The 19,257-nt window shown below is 47.2% G+C and overlaps 1 protein-coding gene across 1 annotated transcript in view; it reads right to left on the bottom strand.

The window, feature by feature from the left end:
• The window catches only part of pola2 (polymerase (DNA directed), alpha 2), a 32,555-nt gene extending 14,367 nt beyond the window's left edge, over positions 1-18,188 (bottom strand). Inside the window, exons 1-14 of the mRNA XM_068021505.1 lie at positions 17,936-18,188; positions 15,270-15,394; positions 14,078-14,169; positions 13,205-13,262; positions 12,679-12,788; positions 11,023-11,216; positions 9,277-9,365; positions 7,296-7,451; positions 7,008-7,070; positions 6,333-6,393; positions 5,226-5,350; positions 4,713-4,751; positions 4,432-4,505; positions 2,267-2,375 (exon numbers count right to left, since the gene is read on the bottom strand). Coding sequence (XP_067877606.1) covers positions 2,267-2,375; positions 4,432-4,505; positions 4,713-4,751; positions 5,226-5,350; positions 6,333-6,393; positions 7,008-7,070; positions 7,296-7,451; positions 9,277-9,365; positions 11,023-11,216; positions 12,679-12,788; positions 13,205-13,262; positions 14,078-14,169; positions 15,270-15,394; positions 17,936-18,017 — 1,377 coding nt within the window. The 5' untranslated portion in view covers positions 18,018-18,188. The remainder of the gene's footprint in view (positions 1-2,266; positions 2,376-4,431; positions 4,506-4,712; positions 4,752-5,225; positions 5,351-6,332; positions 6,394-7,007; positions 7,071-7,295; positions 7,452-9,276; positions 9,366-11,022; positions 11,217-12,678; positions 12,789-13,204; positions 13,263-14,077; positions 14,170-15,269; positions 15,395-17,935) is intronic.
• Between the last annotated feature and the right edge of the window lie 1,069 nt (positions 18,189-19,257).

The raw sequence follows: 19,257 nt of genomic DNA, 5'->3' as shown, positions 1-19,257 counted from the left end.
CCTGACCAGCACCTGGTGAAGAATTACAGCTGGCACAAGAACAATAAAACAGTTCTAGTGGTCAATAGTATCAGGGGTCATCCTGCTAACAAATCTTTAAACTGGGACATTGTTGAACTGAAAGCCTGATTTCCTCTGTCAAGCTGTTTCATTTTGCCAAAGTTACTCAGCCAACCACTAGGGAGTTAAAGGAGCACAGATGAGGAGAGTGTGTTACTGGGTCGGGCAATGGATCAGCCAGTGACCTTTTACCTCTGGAACCTGGGGTCAAATCCGGGTCCAGGCTGACGAGAGCTGTAAGTCTCCTCACTTTGCTGGCAGGAACAGGCACCAGTAGGAAAGGAAATACAAATTAAATGAGCTGGGAAAGCTTCGATTCAATCCAATTTGGGTATGTGGATCAAAGCTGCACGGTGCCCGACCTGGGCATGCCTGGTGGCTGAAATGGCAGCACCGGCCTCCTTTGTGTCGAAGAGTGAAAAATTCACAGAAAAAAAATTCAAAGATGACTATTTTCACCCCCATCCTCAAGGCACAAATCAGAAAACCCTGGGTTAAAAGCTCCATTGCAGAGACTGGAGCACATAATTCAGGTCAACACTCCCAGTGCCAGGACGGAGGGAGCGCCGCACTGCTGGAAGTGCTGTCTTTCAGGTGAAAGCGAGCGTTGCACCCAGACCCTATCTGCCCTCTCAGGTGAAAGTAAATGATTTCACTGCAACTATTTAAAAGAGGAGCAGGGGAGTTCTCCCCAGTGTCCTGGGGCCAATATTTATCCCTCAACCAACATCAGTAAAACAAATTAACTGGTCACTATCTCTCTGCGACTTGAAGGACCTTGCTATGCACAAGGATGTTTGGGGGGTGGGGGTGTTTGGTGGCGGTGGAGACTGAAATTCATGTAGCTAACATTACATTGTGGGATGTACATGATTATCTAACATTCCCCTTTATGGTAACTTTTCAAGTACTACCCAAGGGAATCTACTTAAGTGGTGCTTATAAATTCCTTTGTGGGGGTGGGGGACACGAAATCAATACGTTCTGTGCAAGTTTCTGGCATGAATTTTAAATGCTGTTTACTTGTAGTATTTAGGCTTTTGTCACCTTTAAGGGAAAGACACACAGACAAAAAAAAACACACAAAAACTTGCATTTATATAGCACCTTTAATGTAGTAAAACACCTCCACCTTAGCGGCTGAATAATGCCCTGGTCATATCATCTTACTGCGAGCACTGGGAGAGAGTGAGGGGACTATGGTCTGTGTGTGTGTGGAGGGAAGGGGAACATTGCCAGTGTATCGAAGCGCCGAATGACCTACTCCTGTTCCTATTAGTCACAGGAACAGTGGGGTGTGGAGCAGACACTTTAACTGGGTGCAGAGGCTCACTCACTATGCAGACCAGATGTCACCCTACAGTGCCTGCACTTTTAAGAATAAAACAGCACTCAGGAGATGGAGCTGAATCTGTCAGAGCTGAAGCCGAGCAAACCAAGCTAGACCTTGGAGTGGGTTTGAGGCACAGAGAGAATTACAATGGGTCAAGCAAAAATGCAGCCCCAGATCTCTGCACCTTGCGTGGCCAGTAAACAAACATTCTTCCAGCTGCAAGTTTATTTGGAAACTCACTTTCTGAACAACAGGGTCTGAGCCTGTAAGCACAGTTCAATGGTCAACAAGCTCCTGTTAGCTGCTGCTAACAGGGGGAAATGTATAGGTCACTAAGTAGCTGCCCCAAAGCTTCGCCATTTTTTGGGGTTTCTGTCAAATCCCCCACCTCGCTGGTCCACAACATCGATGAAACAGACTGGACCAATCAGGTTTGTGTCCTGGTGATGTTCCTGGAATAGTAATTCCGGATAGTCTGAGTTCAAATCCCACTGTGGGAGTTTGAGAATTTAAATTGAATTAAAAAGTGATCTGGAATTAAAAGGCTGGGATCAGTAAGAGTGATCACGGCGTTGTCAGATTATGGTTAAAAACCCAACTGGTTCACTAAAGGAAATATGCTGTCGTTACCCAGTATGGGCCTATATGTGACTCCAGTCCCACACCAATGTGATTGACTCTTAACTGCCCTCTGAAGTGGCCTAGTTCTGCTATCAGGGCAACTAGAGAATGGTCAATAAATGCCAGCTTCACCAGCAATGCCCACATGCCATGAACGAATTAGATGAGAAAGCTCAGAATTGATACTTAAGCAATGGTGTTTGCGACAGATGCAAAAACGTTGCAGAGAAGGATAAATGAAAAGTAAAATACCTCCTTATCCTCTTTGGACGTTTCGAAGCAGTGGAACGGTGCCTGAGGATATACAAAGTCATGGTGAACATCCCTCAGCGACGGCACAAACACAAGATGTGACCCTGAGCTGCACAGAAAACCTTAGTTAAAAGAGAGGCACAACTAACTTCCTGTGAGAGAGTTTGTGCTCAGATTGTACATTCTCCCAATCACTTACTCAGGCCCACACATTACAATAGAAATGTCACAAATCTTCAGACATAGCTCTGCAAAAAATTGACAGGAACACAGACAAAATTTAAGAAAAGCAGCAGATCCTTCCACAGCACTGCTGACAAGACAACCTGCAATTATACACCAACAATTAACATGGAAAATCACTCGAAGGCACTTCAATGAAGTGTAATCAGCTAGAAATCGATGCCCAACTAATGGAGGAGAAATTAAGAGTGGGGTAACTAACATACCAAAGGTCTAGGGGCTGAAGGGTGACCCTGAGTTGGGTACAAGAGAGATAGGATTCTGCCCTTGATCATAGGATGCGGTTTGGCTCTGTATTTGGGCTGGAATGTTGGAAGATGCAACGGGTAGGGCTGTGTGTGCGTGATAAAGCACTGCCTGCTGCAAACATTGGTAGATCAATGACAAAGGGGGATAAGTTTACAGAGAGGAGGGGAGCAGAGGTGGAGGTAGGAATCTTGCACAGAAAAATAAAAAAAAAGGGAAAAGGTTAAAGGCAGTCTCATGGGGTTTTGGCAAAACAGAGTGGTAGGACATAGGTTTGTGAAGACCATCCCCCCCCCCCCTCCATGCCACTGAATTAACAATTGCAGCCATTGGGAGGTGCTGAGTGGAGGTCAGAGTCCGTACCATCCAGGACGTTGTGGTTACTTATTACACAAGAAAAACTGGTAAAGGGATAAAAGGGAAGACTAGAACCAAAAGGGAATGATAGAGAGAAAGGCAGGGGGGAAGAGAGCTCACAGCACCCCCGTCTGGTCATCATATCATTGATATTTCACTATTAAATGGGTAAAACACATATGCAAAAACTCTCTATCAGCTAATGAGTTGGGACCCATGTGGCTGGGGTCAGGATCCTCTGGTGTGTCGCTAAGCCTTACAAATAGGCCAACTCATGCCAAGGTAACCTAAACCCTGAACCAGGCAGCTGCACAGTACCCCTGGTGACCCATCACCCAGCCTGGCTCATTGATGGAGAGCTGCACCATCACAAGAGGCCCGGCGTTCTTCCTACTCAGCTCCAGATATCCCTGTGAGCTAATGCCCTGCAGTGCTTAGAATTGATAATCTGCACAGTTTTAGCAACACCCTGCACGCACTTATCGCTCTCTGCACTCTCTATACTTGCCATAGAGGGAGTGCAACTGAGGTTCACCAGACTGATCCCTAAAATGGCGGAATTGTTTTATGAGGAGATTGCAGAAACTGGGCCTGTATTCTCTAGAGTTTCAAAAGAATGAGAGGTGATCTCAGTGAAACTTACAAAATTCTTACAGGATGTGACAGGGTAGATGCAGGAAGGATGTTTCCACTGGCTGGAGAGTCTAGAACCAGGGGACACAGTCTCAGAATAAGGGGCAGGCCATTTAAGAATGTGATAAGGAGGAATTTCTTTACTCAGAGGGTGATGAATCTTTGGAATTCTCTACCCCCAGAGGGCTGTGGAAGATCAATCATTGAGCATGTTCAAGACAGATTTCTGAATACGAATGACATCAAGGGATATGGGGATAGTGGAGAAAAATGGTGCAGAGGTAGATGATCAGCCATGATCTGTCTAACTGGTGGAGAAGGCTCGACGGGCCGAATAGCCTACTTTTGCTCCCATTTCCTATATTCTATGTATACATCACTGGCTTGCTTGCTACTTAAGGCAAACAGGGTGCATCCCTACAGAGGGGAAGAGCATGCCTCCCTCAACAGGCAAACAGAAAATCTACACATACAGATTCCTCACTTGGTTTTGAGATTGTTGATGGATTCTCCTAGATGTTAGACAACGGATCTACCACAGAAACAAAGCTTAAGCACAGTACCATAGTTGCCACCCAACTTCTATCTCATATCACATAGTGCCTGCACTGCTGTTCCAGCTACCTTGGTCTGTACTTTTACCCCCACAAACATATTATATAAAGGCAGACAGCACAGAAACATACCCCCTTGTTCCTTCAACGATTCCCTTCATACATTGCTTAAAAACCTCTTGGTAGGTCACCATCAGCTGGCAGTTCTAGGAACAAATATATATTAAAACCAATGAAAAAGGGTCCCTTAGCACACCAAGCACCCAGAGGAGTCCAGAGTCTGAATTCCTGCCAACAGCTCGCTGCATTACAAAAAAAATTCCAAACATCCAGTAACAACCCCCCACCCCAGTTCCTTTGCCAATTACCTTAAACTACTTGAAAGTTATTATTAAACACTTAGAAGATCTTACCTCAATCTGTTCATGCTTGCTGTCCACAAATGGTCCCAGCTAAAGGAAAAGAGGAATATTGAAAATTAATCCGACTTCTATACAAAACACCAGCCACCCAGGAGAGGGGCTTCAGGCTATCTAAATCAAGAGGTTGGTGTAGTACACAGTCTACATTTCAGGGTTCTAGTGTTGAGTAATGGTAGCGCTGTTTTGTTTCAGCTGCTGAGATCAATGCTTGCAGACAGCTGGTGCGGTTGGGTGCTGTTGCCTGGGAACTCGGTTTACCAGCCTGGACCGTTCATTGACAGATACCTCCCAAAGGATTGGCAGCCTTCAGTATAAGGAAAGATTACAGATTACCCACCCAAAGATCCCCTGTGGCCTCATTCCCAGTGAGTTACAGGACAAAATGGCAGGCGAACCAGGGGGTGGGGGTGGGGAAAACTATCAGCAAAGTGTGACAGAAAGGGTGAACAGAATGCAGAGCGATCACAGTCAAGTGTGTATGCCTGAACTGAAGGTGGTACACACCAGTATGCAGATGTCTGGTCGGTCCTTGTTGATGACATCTATAAGATCCATCATGGGGTCATAGGTGATGCTGTCCGAGGTGGTGTACGGTCCACAGGCCACAAGAACCATCTGCTGCTCTAGACCTGGATACATAATTCACAGCTCATTAAAGTACATGCGACAGACACCCCTCCCTCATCCAGACCAGGAGCGAGCACCATCTGATTCATATTAAACAAATGTAGGCAAGAGGTTTTACCATGAGGCAGTCAAACTCTGCCAGGCGCTAAAAAAGGAACACACTTCACTTCCACGCTCACTGCAGGAGTCACACCTCAAAGTCTGAACACAGGATTTTATAATGACAGGAATGTTTTGCCATGTAACGTGAACTGTCTTTGCTGTCATTGACCAAGCATTTATTAACTGCTTCTGTTTAAAATGAATTGGATCATTTGGACTGTTTCAAGATTGTAACCATCAGGAGAGGCTGAACAGGCTGGGGCTCTTTTCCCTGGAAAAGAAAAGGCCGAGGGATGGCCTGATAGAGGGCTTTAAAATTAAGAAGGGGGTTCAATAGGGTCGATGTAGAGATATTTCCATGTGAGGGAGACCAGAACTAGGGGGCCATCAATATAAGACAGTCACTAATAAATCCAATGGGGATTTCAGGAGAAATTTCTTTCCCCAGAGAGTGGGGAGAATGTGGAACTCACTACCACAGGGAGTGATTGAGGTGAATAGTATCGATTTAATGGGAAGCTGGATAAACACATGAGGGAGAAAGGAATAGAAGGATATGTTGATAGTGGGATAGATGAAGTAGGGTGGGAGGAGGCTCTTGTGGATCATAAACTGGTTGGACAAGTGGCCTGTTTCTGTGCTGTAAATAGTCCGCAAGTCTAAGTTCTGGAAGTGAGACACCCGGAGGTGGATTAAAGGAAAGACAGACTTGCATTTATATAGCACTTTTGGAAATCCTCAGAACGTTCCAAAGTGCTTTACAGCCAATTAAGTAAATCAAGTTTTTTTTTTTGAAGCGTAGTCACTGTTGTAATGTAGGGAAACGTAGCAGCTAATTTCATGCACAGATGGTATTAACAGCTTTGTACATTATTCACTTACCTTCAAAAGCATCCTCCTCCTCAGATTGTTTCTCAGGTTTGTAGAAAGGAAGTGGCACTCCCTGCAACAGAGGCATTGGAGAAACTCACTCATCACAAGGAGCAGGTGCTCGACACAACAAAAGCTCAGGGAACTCGCTGGGTGGGGATTCATGGACACGTGGATAATCGTGCTGACTGCTTTACCCTCAAACATCCAGTCAGCTTCAGCATTCTACACTAATGCAAGGTGCAGACGTTCAGAACAAGCATGAGAGAAGCAGTGCACGAAAGAGAGCCACAGGGCACGCACGAGAGAAACATGCAGGGGGCACATGCGAGTGCATGGCGGGGGACACAGATGAGACATGCAAGGGGCACTGGAGAGAGCACATGGCAGAGCACACATATGAAGAATGAGCTCACAGGAGGATCAGAGCACAAGAGAGGCACGGGGTGGGGGGGGGGGCACTTGAGAGACACAAATCAAGAGAAGTATGAAAGATCGATAGATTCTGACTGCGGGGAAGCACCTGGGGCTTTTACTTGCCACCTTCCCATGACAGCAGTCAAGATAGGAAACCGACTTTGTGGTGAGACAAGGGACCCAACATGGTGTCAGCCGGATTTTTAAATTCTGGCTGTGACAGAAATCATCCTGTTAACAGAACCCCTGGCCCACCGTTCAATTACTGACCTCATATAGCCGGGAAGCCACCATGCGTCGGCCGATGCTGTTTGTTCCCTCCAGAGCTACCACCTTGTGAAAGCAAATACCACCAGTGTCAGATCCAATGCTCCAGTACATGTTATACCCACACCAGAATTAACCAGAGGGCTATTGATCTAGAAACAACTCCATTATCCTCAACAATATCAGGTGGCAGCCCAGAATGGGGCTAGATAGGAAACAGCCGCTGGATTGCAAACTCAGCTCTAACAGACACGCACTGACTTTATCCTGCCGTGACTCAGCACTACTCACTTGCCCAGGGAAGAGAGAGTATTCCTTCAGCTCTGACAGATCCACTGGCACTTGCATTCCCGCCGAGTGTTTCAGGTCTCCCTGCAATATCACCGACTTTGCGTTGAGTTTCCCATTGCTGTCGCACGCAATCTGTCCCAGAAATGTTACCAACTCCTGCAATGAATTGAAAGGAACGATTAATAAGCGTAATAGATAACATTAGCGAACGTATGCCCAAACTCTGGTTAATTCTGGTAGCTGGACAGATTCCAACACGCCCAGTTTAGCTTCCTTTTGACTGCCTGTGCTCACTGACTGGCATTGGCTCCCAGCCCATCCTTGCTTTTATATCCCTCCACAGCCTCATAACCCTCTGTAAACCCCTAGCCCTACAATTGTCTGACATCTCTGCACTCCTCCAATTCTGGCCTCTCTCACATCCCCAATTTTAATCACTCCACTACTGATGTCGTGCCTTCAATCCCCTAGGCCTTCCTAGAATTTCTTCCCTAAACCTCTCTATCCTCCTTTAAGACCCTCCTTAAAGCTTACCTCTTTTGTTATCACCCTACGTGGCTCAGAGTTAAATTTAGTTTGATAATGCTCCTGTGAAGCACCTCAAGACATTTTACTATATTAAAGGCACTATATAAATGCAAGTTGTTGCTGTCATATACAATTTTAACCAGTCAAATACCTTCTGATACCTTCCTAACCCAGGCTGCTCTCGTGTGTCACAGTATTTGTTAGTGGTCATTAACTAACCCTGCAGGGACTGGCTGGGAGGGACATAACAAAAATCAAGACACAAACAGTGAACAGGAAACTGCTGGACATACAAGTGGGCAACTTACTGCAAGATAAGATCCAGATGGATAGGATACGACTTAGAACAAAAAAAAAACACTGCTTCTCACCCGAGCTGGCATAGCCACCAATCTAAACAGCTAGTTATTGGGATGATCATCCGTCAAAGGATTCAGCCCCCAACACTAAAGCATTGGCAACAGCATTCACTGCACTCATCACTGAGCAAAAGGAGGCCCTGCAACATTGCGAGACATTAAAGCCGAGCGTTCAGCCTCTGTGCTGTTTTTCATGACGTATTTAGGTGTTTTGCTAGACAGTCCTGAGTATTCTATTTGGTTCAGCTCTGGTTCACTGTTTAAACGGTGGAATCCTTGCCTAGATCCAACTGGAAACAATATCAGATAGTACCACTAGATGGGGTGGAGTTAGAAGCTTTCACACGTTGAACTTGGGATACTAAAGACAATAAATAACCTTTTCCGTGCGCTTGCTTTAACCACAGAACTGGAAGTGATAGATACCCCTTTGGTTTCCAGCTTTCACCCAGAACTGCTTCACAAAGAACTGAAATTTCAACCTGAACAACTTCCATTTTACAAAGTGACTTGAACAGTGAAACAGCAGCGTAGATCAGACAGAAAATTGACACGGAGATGCAGAGAGGGATATCAAATGTTCAGATTTTAAGGAGCACCTTAAAGGGGGAAAGAAGCAACAAAGAGGTTTAGGGAGGGAATTCCAGAGCTTAGGGCCTGTGGCAGCTGAAGGCACGGCTGCCAAGAGTGGGGACAATGCAAACTGGGGATGCACAAGAGGCCAGAATTGGAGGAGCACAGAGATCTGAGGGTTGTAGGGGGATAGAGGAGATTACAGAGGTGGGGAGGGGGGGATTTGATCACAAGGATGAGAATTTTAAAATCAAGGCGTTGCCGGACTGGGAGCCAATGTAGGTCAGTGAGCACAGGGAATAGGACTTGGCCCAAGTTAGGATACGGGGCTGTCTCGTCCTCAACATGCAATAAACCTGGGACACCCACTAGTATGTCAAATAAATTCTCCATTTTAAACATTAGAGCTTTATAAAGGAGACCGTTACCTCGCGACACATTTCGAGTTTGCCAATATTGAATCAAGTGGGAATTTACGGTGAGGTCCAGGTGGATAGAAACATTGGAACACTGCTCCTCACCTGAGCTGGCATAGCAACCGATCTAATGTCCTCGATATTGTAATGATCTGTCAAAGCCTGACTCAGGTCCTCAATCCTGTCATTTAGAACTGAAATAGGTTCAAGAACAGCGGGTTAGAACCTTTAACATTCTCACCACACCCCTTCCCCACTCCCCACAGGCATTAGCCCCTTGCTGAGGCATGGTATCTCCCACAACCTCCCCCGCCCTCAGACCTCATTCCAAGTGAACACAAATGGCAGCAGGCTATCTCTCTAGGCATCACAGCTGAGCCTGTCCAGCAGAAGTCAGCGTGTAGTCATCAGGGGCAGGAAACCTGGCCGATTTCTCCCCTAGCTCTGCCTAAGGGCACCAAGGCCAACTTTCGCGCGCTGGCTGAGAACAGCTAACTCAGTGCAGGCCAAGAATCAGACCAGAGGTCTTCTTACCCCTGGGCACAAAGGTATTGAGGAGGCCAGTGAGCCCCTTGAGCCACTGAATAAGACCACAGTTCCTCTGTGTCCTAACTCCATTTACCCGCCCTGGCTCCATATCCCTTAAAATTCCTGTTTAGCAAAAATCGATTGACCATAGATTTCAAGTGATTAATTGAAGGAGCATCTACTGTTTTATTTTGGGAGAGAGTTCCACACTTCAACCACTCATTAAAGGAATAAATGTTTCCTAGCTTCCTCCTGAATGGCCTGGCTCTGACTTTAAGGTGATGGCCCCACTGTCCATAGGCCTCAGCAACACACCAGGCGTTTCCTTTACTCGCTGAGCTATTGGAAGAACTGAAGGGACGCCCTGCGGTCTCACACTGGGGTAAGGACCCTCAGTGCCTGGGCAGCATCGCTGCCAACTCACCCAGCTGGCTGTTAATTCACATGGGAGGCCAGACAGCGAGCAGCTATAAGTGACCACAGATCAGCGGGGGAGCACCTGACCGCAGCCAGGGGCAGCAGCCCAACACAGCTACAGGAGGATGTCTGACATTCAGTCCGTCCAGCCTGTCCCTTCAGTCAATTAGATCACGGCTGATCTGGATCTTAACTCCATTCACCCAGCTTGGCTCTATATCCCCTTTACCCAACAAAAATCTATCCATCTCTGTTTCAAAATTTTCAATTGACCCCCAGCCTCAGCAGCTTTTTGAGGGAGAGTTTTCCAGATTTCCACTGCCCTTTGTGTGAAGAAGTGCCTCCTGAACAGCCTGGCTCTAATTTTAAGGTTCTGCCTCCTTGCTGTGGACTCCCCCACACCAGAGGAAATAGTTTCTCTCTATTTACCTTATCAAATCCTTTAATCATATAAACACTTCAATTAGATCACCCCTTAATCTTCTATGCTCGAGGGGATACAAACCTAGTCTATGTAACCTATCCTCATAAATCAATCCTTTTAGCCCAAATATTATTCTGATGAATCTGCACGGCACCCCCTCCAATTCAATAGATCCTTCCTGAGGAGTGATACTCAGACCTCCCCTCTGGCTGAGTGGAACTGCCAGCTGTGATTTCAGCAGTATAGGTTGTCCAAAGCCAGTACCTATGGTACGGAGGCCAATAGTGGTACCCTGCTGCCCTACTGCAGAGGTTAGTTTTTAACCAGGAGAGTGGAGAAGGGCTTTCTGAAAAACAGGGCCCTTCATTGACCAACCAAGCCTATCCCACATTTCCTCAGCCATGCCAGAGCTGGGGTAGTGCTTCAGGAGTCGGGAGAAACCCAATGAAATCAAAACAGAGCTGCAGCCAAACAGGCATTACCATCGCGGATGTCAAGGAGCTTCTGGAACATGTAGTTAAACCTTTTGGTGATCGAATCCTCGGGCGCAACTAGCAGCTGAACGCTGGCACTTCTGCCCCCCATGCCATGCCAGGTGGCCCCTTGCACTGTACCGAAGGAGACGACAACTTCACCACGGTTAGCTCTGGAACTGTACTTCTGAGATGGAGTAGGACTGAGGAGAGCAAGAGGAAAAATAACTCATTCAAGCACCAACCAGCCGCTGCCACGAGGGTTCATTAGGGGTGTGAGTTACCAACAACTTGCATTATATAGTAAAACATCCCAAGATGCTTCATAGGAGCATAAAAATCAGAAAAAAATTAACCCAGAGCCACATAAGGAGATATTAGGGACAGGTAACCAAAAGCTCGGTCAAAGAGGTCGGTTTTAAGGAGCGTCTTAAAGAAGGAGAGAGAGAGAGGCGGAGAGGTTTAGGGAGGGGAATTCCAGAGCTTAGGGCCCCAGGCAGCTGAAGGCACGGCCGCCAATGGTGGAGCGATGGGAATCGGGAGATGGACGAGAGGCCAGAATTGGAGGAGTGCAGAGATCTCAAAGGATTGAAGGAATGGAGGAGGTTAGAGATAGAGAGGGGTGAGGCCATAGAAAGATTTGAAAACAAATGAGAATTTTAGAAGTGGCGCTACTGGACCCGGAGCTGATGCGGGTTAGTGAGCACTGGGGGTGATGGGTGAACAGGACTTGGTAAGAGTTAGCATAGTTTTGGTTGAGTTAAAGCTCATATGAACGGTTTGTACAAATACTTAATGGCCGATATGCTAACCCATAGCTCAGTAGTAGCACTCTCACCACGGAGTCAGAGGATTGTACGTTCAAACCCCACTCCGGCGACTTGAGCTCCTAAATTCAGACCAACATTCCCTAGCGCCAGTACCAAGGGAAAGCCACACTGTTGGAGTCGTCATCTTTCGGATGAGTCATTAAACTGAGGTCCCATCTGCCCTCTCGGGTGGATATAAAAGATCCCATGGTCACAATTGGAAGAGCAGGGGAGTTCTCCCCAGTGTCCTGGGGCCAATAATTATCCCTCAACCAACATCACTAAAAACAGATGATCTGGTCATTCTCACATTGGTGTTTGCTGCTGTGTTTACTCACATTACTTCATCTGCACATAAGATTGCCAATCTCAAGCAGGATACCAGGACACAGTAATGGTGCCTGCCTGGCAGAAAGGGGAGAGTTCAATCATTCTCACCAGATTAGTTCATGGAGATAAGAGAGGGAAAAAAAATGTTGGGATTTTATATTCCATCTGAGACATGAAAGCCACCATATTAAATTCAAGAGTTAAACAAGCATGGCAAAAGGTTTGTAAAAAAAGTGCAAAGCTGGAAATACACAGCAGATCACGCAGCATGTGAGAAGGGAAAATACAGGTCAACATTTTCAAGAGACCTTATGTTAGGAATTAAGAGGGAGGGGAGCCCCTAGAAATGGCAGGGCAAAACAAAGAGGGGTAGCAGAGAACAGGTAAAGGCCAGGAATTAAACTGCTCGCACAGAGAGGCAGTCAGCGAGTTTAATAGCCTGTCACAATGCCTTTGACCCATCCCTCTCCAAATGCTGCTGGATATTTCCAGCATCTCCCACTGCTTGTTAAAACGGCACCGTTACCTTGGAGAAAAGGAGGCTGGAGAGAAGAGGAGTCGCGGGCTGCGGGTAATCGACACCTTCTTCGACTGTGGGTGTTCCGGAGTAGTCAGCGCCCGCTTTTGTGAACCTCCCTAAAAAGGGAAAAATAATTCAAATGGAAGCAGGCACCATGGACAACTATCCCACAGAACGCAGCCATCCCATCCTCTACCCCTCCAAAGAGAATCTCAGTACAAAACTAGTGTGACATTCCACCCCACTGTCATTCACAACCATTCATTTTCCAGGTGGGCAATAAAGAGATAAATATTTCCTCAGGGGAGAGGAGAAAGAAGGGAACGTAAAGGGAGAGCACACCATCCAGTCTGCTCTTGTGCACCTCCTCATGTTGAGTACCTGAGTGCATTGGCAAAGCACTGGGAGAAGGACTCTTAATCCAATTTTCCAGTGGGAAAATGCCACCATGTCCAAGGAGCAGGGAGGAGAAAGCCAGAGAGTTTAATTTTGACCCTCAATAGGATAGCATCATCGACTGTAAGATACATACCTTAGCTGGTGTGGCATACGAATCCAGCAGGTTCTCTTCCTCCGTCTCTGCTTGGACACTGCCCACAGTTAAAGGAAATGTACTGACAACATTGTAACACAGTGGTCGCTGTACACTCCCTTTTCCAGCAATTCTTTACATCGAATTTACGGCACAGAAATACAACAGTATTAATGCTCCACGCGAGCCTCCTCCCACCCCTCCCTCACTTCCTGCAGCAGAGCCAAGGGTCTTGCTTTATTTTTTTGTTGCACTTACCGAGATTAAGCAACCGCCCCACTCTCAATGTCTTCAAATAAGCTCATTGTTCTGTCTTCAACTCGAACTCCCTTATAATGACTGAGCTGCTTGAAATCTGCTCCAGCAAATTATTTGGCAACACTCACCTCGGAGTAAGAAGGGCTTCAAGACTTGAGCACAGAATCTGCCTGATGCTTCAGTACCGAGGGAGCGCTGAAGAGTCAAAGGAGCCACCTTTCGGATGTTCAGACCATTAGAGTTCTCCTGGCATCCTCATCTAACACCACCAAACACAGAGTTCTGATGAAAGGTCACAGACTTGAAACGTTAACTTTGCTTCTCTCTCCACGGATGTGGCACAACCTGTTGAGTATTTCCAACACTCTGTTTTTATTACAGATTAACCGGCCATTTACCACTATGCAGTTTATGGGATCTTGTAGTATGTAAATCAGCTATCTGCATTTGATAACAGAAGGACAGTGAGTGAATTCCAAAAGTATTGGTGGTGACGCGGTTCGGGTCATTCCGAGGAGATGAAAGGCGCTATATAAAGTCATTACAACCACAACTGACTCCTCCCTAAATCATCTCCCATGCACATTTTATATTTTGCGTTGGTTTAAAGGATACAGCTCTTCAAGAGTGTTCAGGTCCTGCATAGGTGCCCGGTTGTTTCGCCTGCCTGTTGCTGGGCGAGTCTTATTGGCTTTTTTGCTAAGGATCTGCCAAGCAAAAACATTTCTGGGGTAAAGCAGAGGTACATCTGAGAATAATGCTCCGTTAGTTGTCATAACCAATGCAATTCCAAGCAAAATGACTAAAAGGATCATATCCAATTCAGTAGTCTCACTGCCATTCATTCTGGCAATGCTGATCTGTGAACCATGTGTCCGATTACCTTTGGGACGTGATTTATTCCACCAGTCTGATGGCATTTATAATGCAGAAGATACCCATACAGGGAGACACCGCGCATGGTTAAGCTCCCACAGACCTGGCTGTTTAAAGATCATGGCACGTAACCTCATCTCTACTCACCTACCCCACCACCCAGGCCACGGCTGCCGAGTGGTCAGCAGTTCAAAATCCACAACACCAGTCCGCGCAGGCGTTAATGTGCGTCCGGCTCACCAGCAAACAGAAAAAAAAACCTCACAACCAACATCTGGTGTCACTTTCGGGCCCATTCTACATTCCTCCAGTCCCAACAGGGTGGCATTGTTTACAGGACAGCAATTCCCACCGAAGCTGGGGCTGTTACTGGCAGTGCTCCTGTGATACAAGGCACGGATATTATAGAGCCATACAGCATGAAGGTGGCCATTCGGCCCAGCATGCTTATACTGGCTCTTCGGAAGAGCTATCCAATTAGTCCCACGTCAGCTTGCTCTTTCCCCGTAGCCCTGCAAATTTCTCCTTTTCAAGTATTTATCCGATTCCCTTTACAGCATTACTATTGAATCTGCTTCCACCGCCCTCTCAGACAGTACATTCTCACCATTCTCTGGGTAAAGAAGTTCCTTTCGATTTTCCTATTGGATTTATTAGTGTCTATCTTACATTTACAGCCCCTAGTTCAGGTCTCCCCCACAAGCAGAAACATCTTCTCTACGTCTACACTATCGAACCCTCTCAGAATTTCAGAGACCTCTATCAGGTCACCTTTTCTTTTCTAGAGCAAAGAGCCCCAGCTATTCAATCTTTACTGATGGTTATAACCTCTCAGTTCTGGTAAATCATGTCTGCACTTTCTATATCTTTTTCGATTTATAGAGACCGGAACAGTTCGCAGTACTCCAAGTGTGACACTTTAACTCTTTACCTCATGTTCAAAAATGTCCACATTGTCTGCATTAAGAGCAATACCACCTCGCGTCGTGCTGAATGCAAACCATTCGTCCACAATGCCTTCTTCCTTCAAGCGATAGGTGATACAGTGCTCCAACACTGCTCAAAAAGAGAAAAATAAATTGTTTACAAAAAAGAAACAGCAAATGATCTCCTGCAATGTCCCTCCGACCCTGTCTCTCACACCTGCCGGAGTGCTCAGCAGCCAGTCACAACTCCAGGAAGGCAGCTATTTAACGATAGGGGCCTCGCCACTGCCTAGCCTGAACCTCACGGACCAACGAATAGGGCACGGGGACCAGATTAAAGGCAGAGGAGAGACTCCGTACGATGGCTGCAGTAACTTTGCCAAGTCTATCTGCCACTTTCCTGCAATCTGAATTACACAGCCAGACTGCACAAAAATTACAACGTGGAGAGGGTTACCATCACCAACAAAGAAAAAAACTCTGTCTATTCAACCAAAGAACTTCCTCCTGCTCAAGTCCAACCACCAATTGTGAATCACCATAGGGATGCTGTGCTTCACTATATAGGTGCCGTTCAAATGAAAGCTGCTCCTTGAGAACAATTATTACTTTGACTTAATAAAGTGGAGAAAGTTAGTTACTGCATGAATGCCATGTCACTACCTTCAGAGTCAGAAGGATGAGAGGTTTGTGTTCCACAATATAGGCAAGTGTTATCCAATACGTTAGCCACTAGCCACATGTAGATGATTACTAATCAGAAAATGTACTTGGCCATATCGGAATTCCTAAATAAAAACTGAGTTAACAGACACCATCCTCAGGGTCGTGTGATTTCAACCCTCAGATTCTAATGCCGTATGTAGGAGAACTTTAACCTTTTAGTGCGAGTGTTTTGATCGTGTGGCTGATGTGCAGCCTTGGTTACTGAATGGCGGTAATGTTTATAAAGTAAAATAAACAGACAAGTGAAGTACAATGACCTGTACTGGGTCATATGTCAGTGCACGTGGCTAAAACAGGGTCACCATAACCACACCAGGCACGAGTAAGCAATTTGTACTGGGTAAGACTATTCAAAGGCTGATACGCTGGTGCAGGACTCAGGGAGCGCCGCACTGTCCCAGGGGCAGTGCTGAGGGAGCGCCGCACTGTCGGAGGGGCAGTGCTGAGGGAGCGCCGCGCTGTCCCAGGGGCAGTGCTGAGGGAGCGCCGCGCTGTCCCAGGGGCAGTGCTGAGGGAGCGCCGCGCTGTCCCAGGGGCAGTGCTGAGGGAGCGCCGCGCTGTCCCAGGGGCAGTGCTGAGGGAGCGCCGCGCTGTCCCAGGGGCAGTGCTGAGGGAGCGCCGCGCTGTCCCAGGGGCAGTGCTGAGGGAGCGCCGCACTGTCGGAGGGGCAGTGCTGAGGGAGTGCCGCGCTGTCCCAGGGGCAGTGCTGAGGGAGCGCCGCGCTGTCCCAGGGGCAGTGCTGAGGGAGCGCCGCACTGTCGGAGGGGCAGTGCTGAGGGAGTGCCGCGCTGTCCCAGGGGCAGTGCTGAGGGAGCGCCGCGCTGTCCCAGGGGCAGTGCTGAGGGAGCGCCGCGCTGTCCCAGGGGCAGTGCTGAGGGAGCGCCGCGCTGTCCCAGGGGCAGTGCTGAGGGAGCGCCGCGCTGTCGGAGGGGCAGTGCTGAGGGAGTGCTGCACTGTCGGAGGGTCAGTACTGAGGGAGCGCCGCACTGTCGGAGGTGCTGACTTTCAGATGAGACATTAAACCGAGGCCCCCGTCTGCCCTCTCGGGTGGGTGTAAAAGATCCCACGGCCACTACTGGAAGAAGAGCAGGGGAGTTCTCCCCGGTGTCCTGGGGACAATATTTATCCCTCAACCAATGTCACTGAAAGAAAAAAAAAAGCACTGACTGACACATGATCACATTTGCTGCTCGTGGGATCTTGCTGTGCACAAACCTGTCTGCTTTCTGCAACAGCGCTGGCTGCATTTCATTGGATCTCAATGACCATCTCCAACGAGAGAATCTAACCATCTCCCCTTGACATTCAACGGCATTACCATCACTGAATCCCCCACGATCAATATCCTGCGGGTCACCATTGATCAGAAACTGAACTGGAGTAGCCATATAAATACCATGGCGACAAGAGCAGGTCAGAGGCTAGGAATCCTGTGAGGCGAGTAACTCACCTCCTGGTTAGTGAGTGAGTTAACAGGTGAGTGAGTGAGTTAACAGGTGAGTGAGTGAGTTAACAGGTTAGATAATGAGTTAACAGGTTAGTTAGTGAGTTAACAGGTTAGTTAGTGAGTTAACAGGTGAGTGAGTGAGTTAACAGGTTAGTGAGTGGGTTAACAGGTGAGTGAGTGAGTTAATGAGTGAGTGAGTTAACAGGTGAGTGAGTGAACAGGTTAGTGAGTGGGTTAACAGGTTAGTTAGTGAGTTAACAGGTTAGTTAGTGAGTTAACAGGTTAGATAATGAGTTAACAGGTTAGTTAATGAGTTAACGGTTAGTTAATGAGTTAACAGGTTAGATAATGATTTAACAGGTTAGTTAGTGAGTTAACAGGTTAGTTAATGAGTTAACAGGTTAGTTAGTGAGTTAACAGGTTAGTTAATGAGTTAACAGGTTAGTTAGTGAGTTAACAGGTTAGTTAATGAGTTACTGTCTCCCCCGCCCGACTCACGTTTCTCCACGACAGACTCATCCTCAACCTCCAGGTCGAAAGTTTCCAGCTCGGAAACTATATTCTCCACATTTACCGGCATCTCCGGACCTTTATTCACCTCAGTAATAAACTGTATTAATTCATTGAATAGTTTACTTTTAAACCGTTCATCTGTCACTTGATTGAAAACCGCGCGGGGGGAAAGGGGAGGAGAATCCGATTCTCCCGCGCGAACACTCCAAGGTCCTCCACCATCCCCCCCCCCGGGTCCTCCAGTAGTCCAGAGTTCACCGCGCTCCCTGATCCTCCAGCCAATCGGCGTTCACCGCGCTCTCGGGTCCTCCAACCAATCAGAGTGCCCGCGCTCCCTGGTCCTCCAGCCAATCGGCGTTCACCGAGCTCTCTGGTCTTGCAACCAATCAGCGTGCCCACGCGCCCAGGTCGTCCAGCCAATCGTTGAGCCGGAGTTTAGCGCACCTAGAGGCTGGGAGGGCTACCTACACCCCCTCTGACAATCAATTGTTTCTAATGAGCTCATTGCAAGCTCCAAGAGATTAATGGACAACTTTGATTCCACCAGTAACTCACTGAGATTGAACCAATAACTAATAGTAATACTGGTAGCACTCAGATCCCCTTCATAACCTGACCAGCCATTAGATCACCAGCAATGATTTAATTGTGTGAGCCTGAGGGGGTGAATGGCCTACTCCTATTCCTGTGTTACTATATCCAATAACTCACTAAAATAAAAGCAAAATACTGTGGATGCTGGAAATCTGAAACAAAAACAAGAAATGCTGGAGTCACTCAGCAGGTCTGGCAGCATCTGTGGAAAGAGAAGCAGAGTTAACGTTTCGGGTCAGTGACCCTTCTTCGGAACTTCGGACCCGAAACGTTAACTCTGCTTCTCTTTCCACAGATGCTGCCAGACCTGCTGAGTGACTCCAGCATTTCTTGTTTTTGTTTCCAATAACTCACTGATAGTCTGGTTGTAAGGTATAACCCCAATATTCTACCTGTAATTATTGTAATCCTATAGTCTGCTGATAGTCACCCTGAAACTGCAGCCAGAATCCCCCTGGACTCTTGTTGGGGTGCAGTTCCACAGCTGCCAGTTCTCCACATGGTCCAGTAGTTTACAGTCTTTCCTCTGAGTCAGAAGGTCTGGATTCAAATCCCATTGTCAGGGGTGAGATTGTCCTCTTAGCTGGGTATGAAAGATGTCAGGAGGACTGATATCCCTGGAGCCAATGTTTATCAATCAACCAACATTATCTGATTATCATGTTGCTGTTTGTGGGATCCTGCTGTGCACATATTAGCCACCACTTTTCCGA

Source organism: Heterodontus francisci, chromosome 44, assembly GCF_036365525.1.
Source record: "Heterodontus francisci isolate sHetFra1 chromosome 44, sHetFra1.hap1, whole genome shotgun sequence".
Taxonomy (NCBI): Eukaryota; Metazoa; Chordata; class Chondrichthyes; order Heterodontiformes; family Heterodontidae; genus Heterodontus; species Heterodontus francisci.
This window is presented reverse-complemented; position numbering and strand designations above follow the sequence as displayed.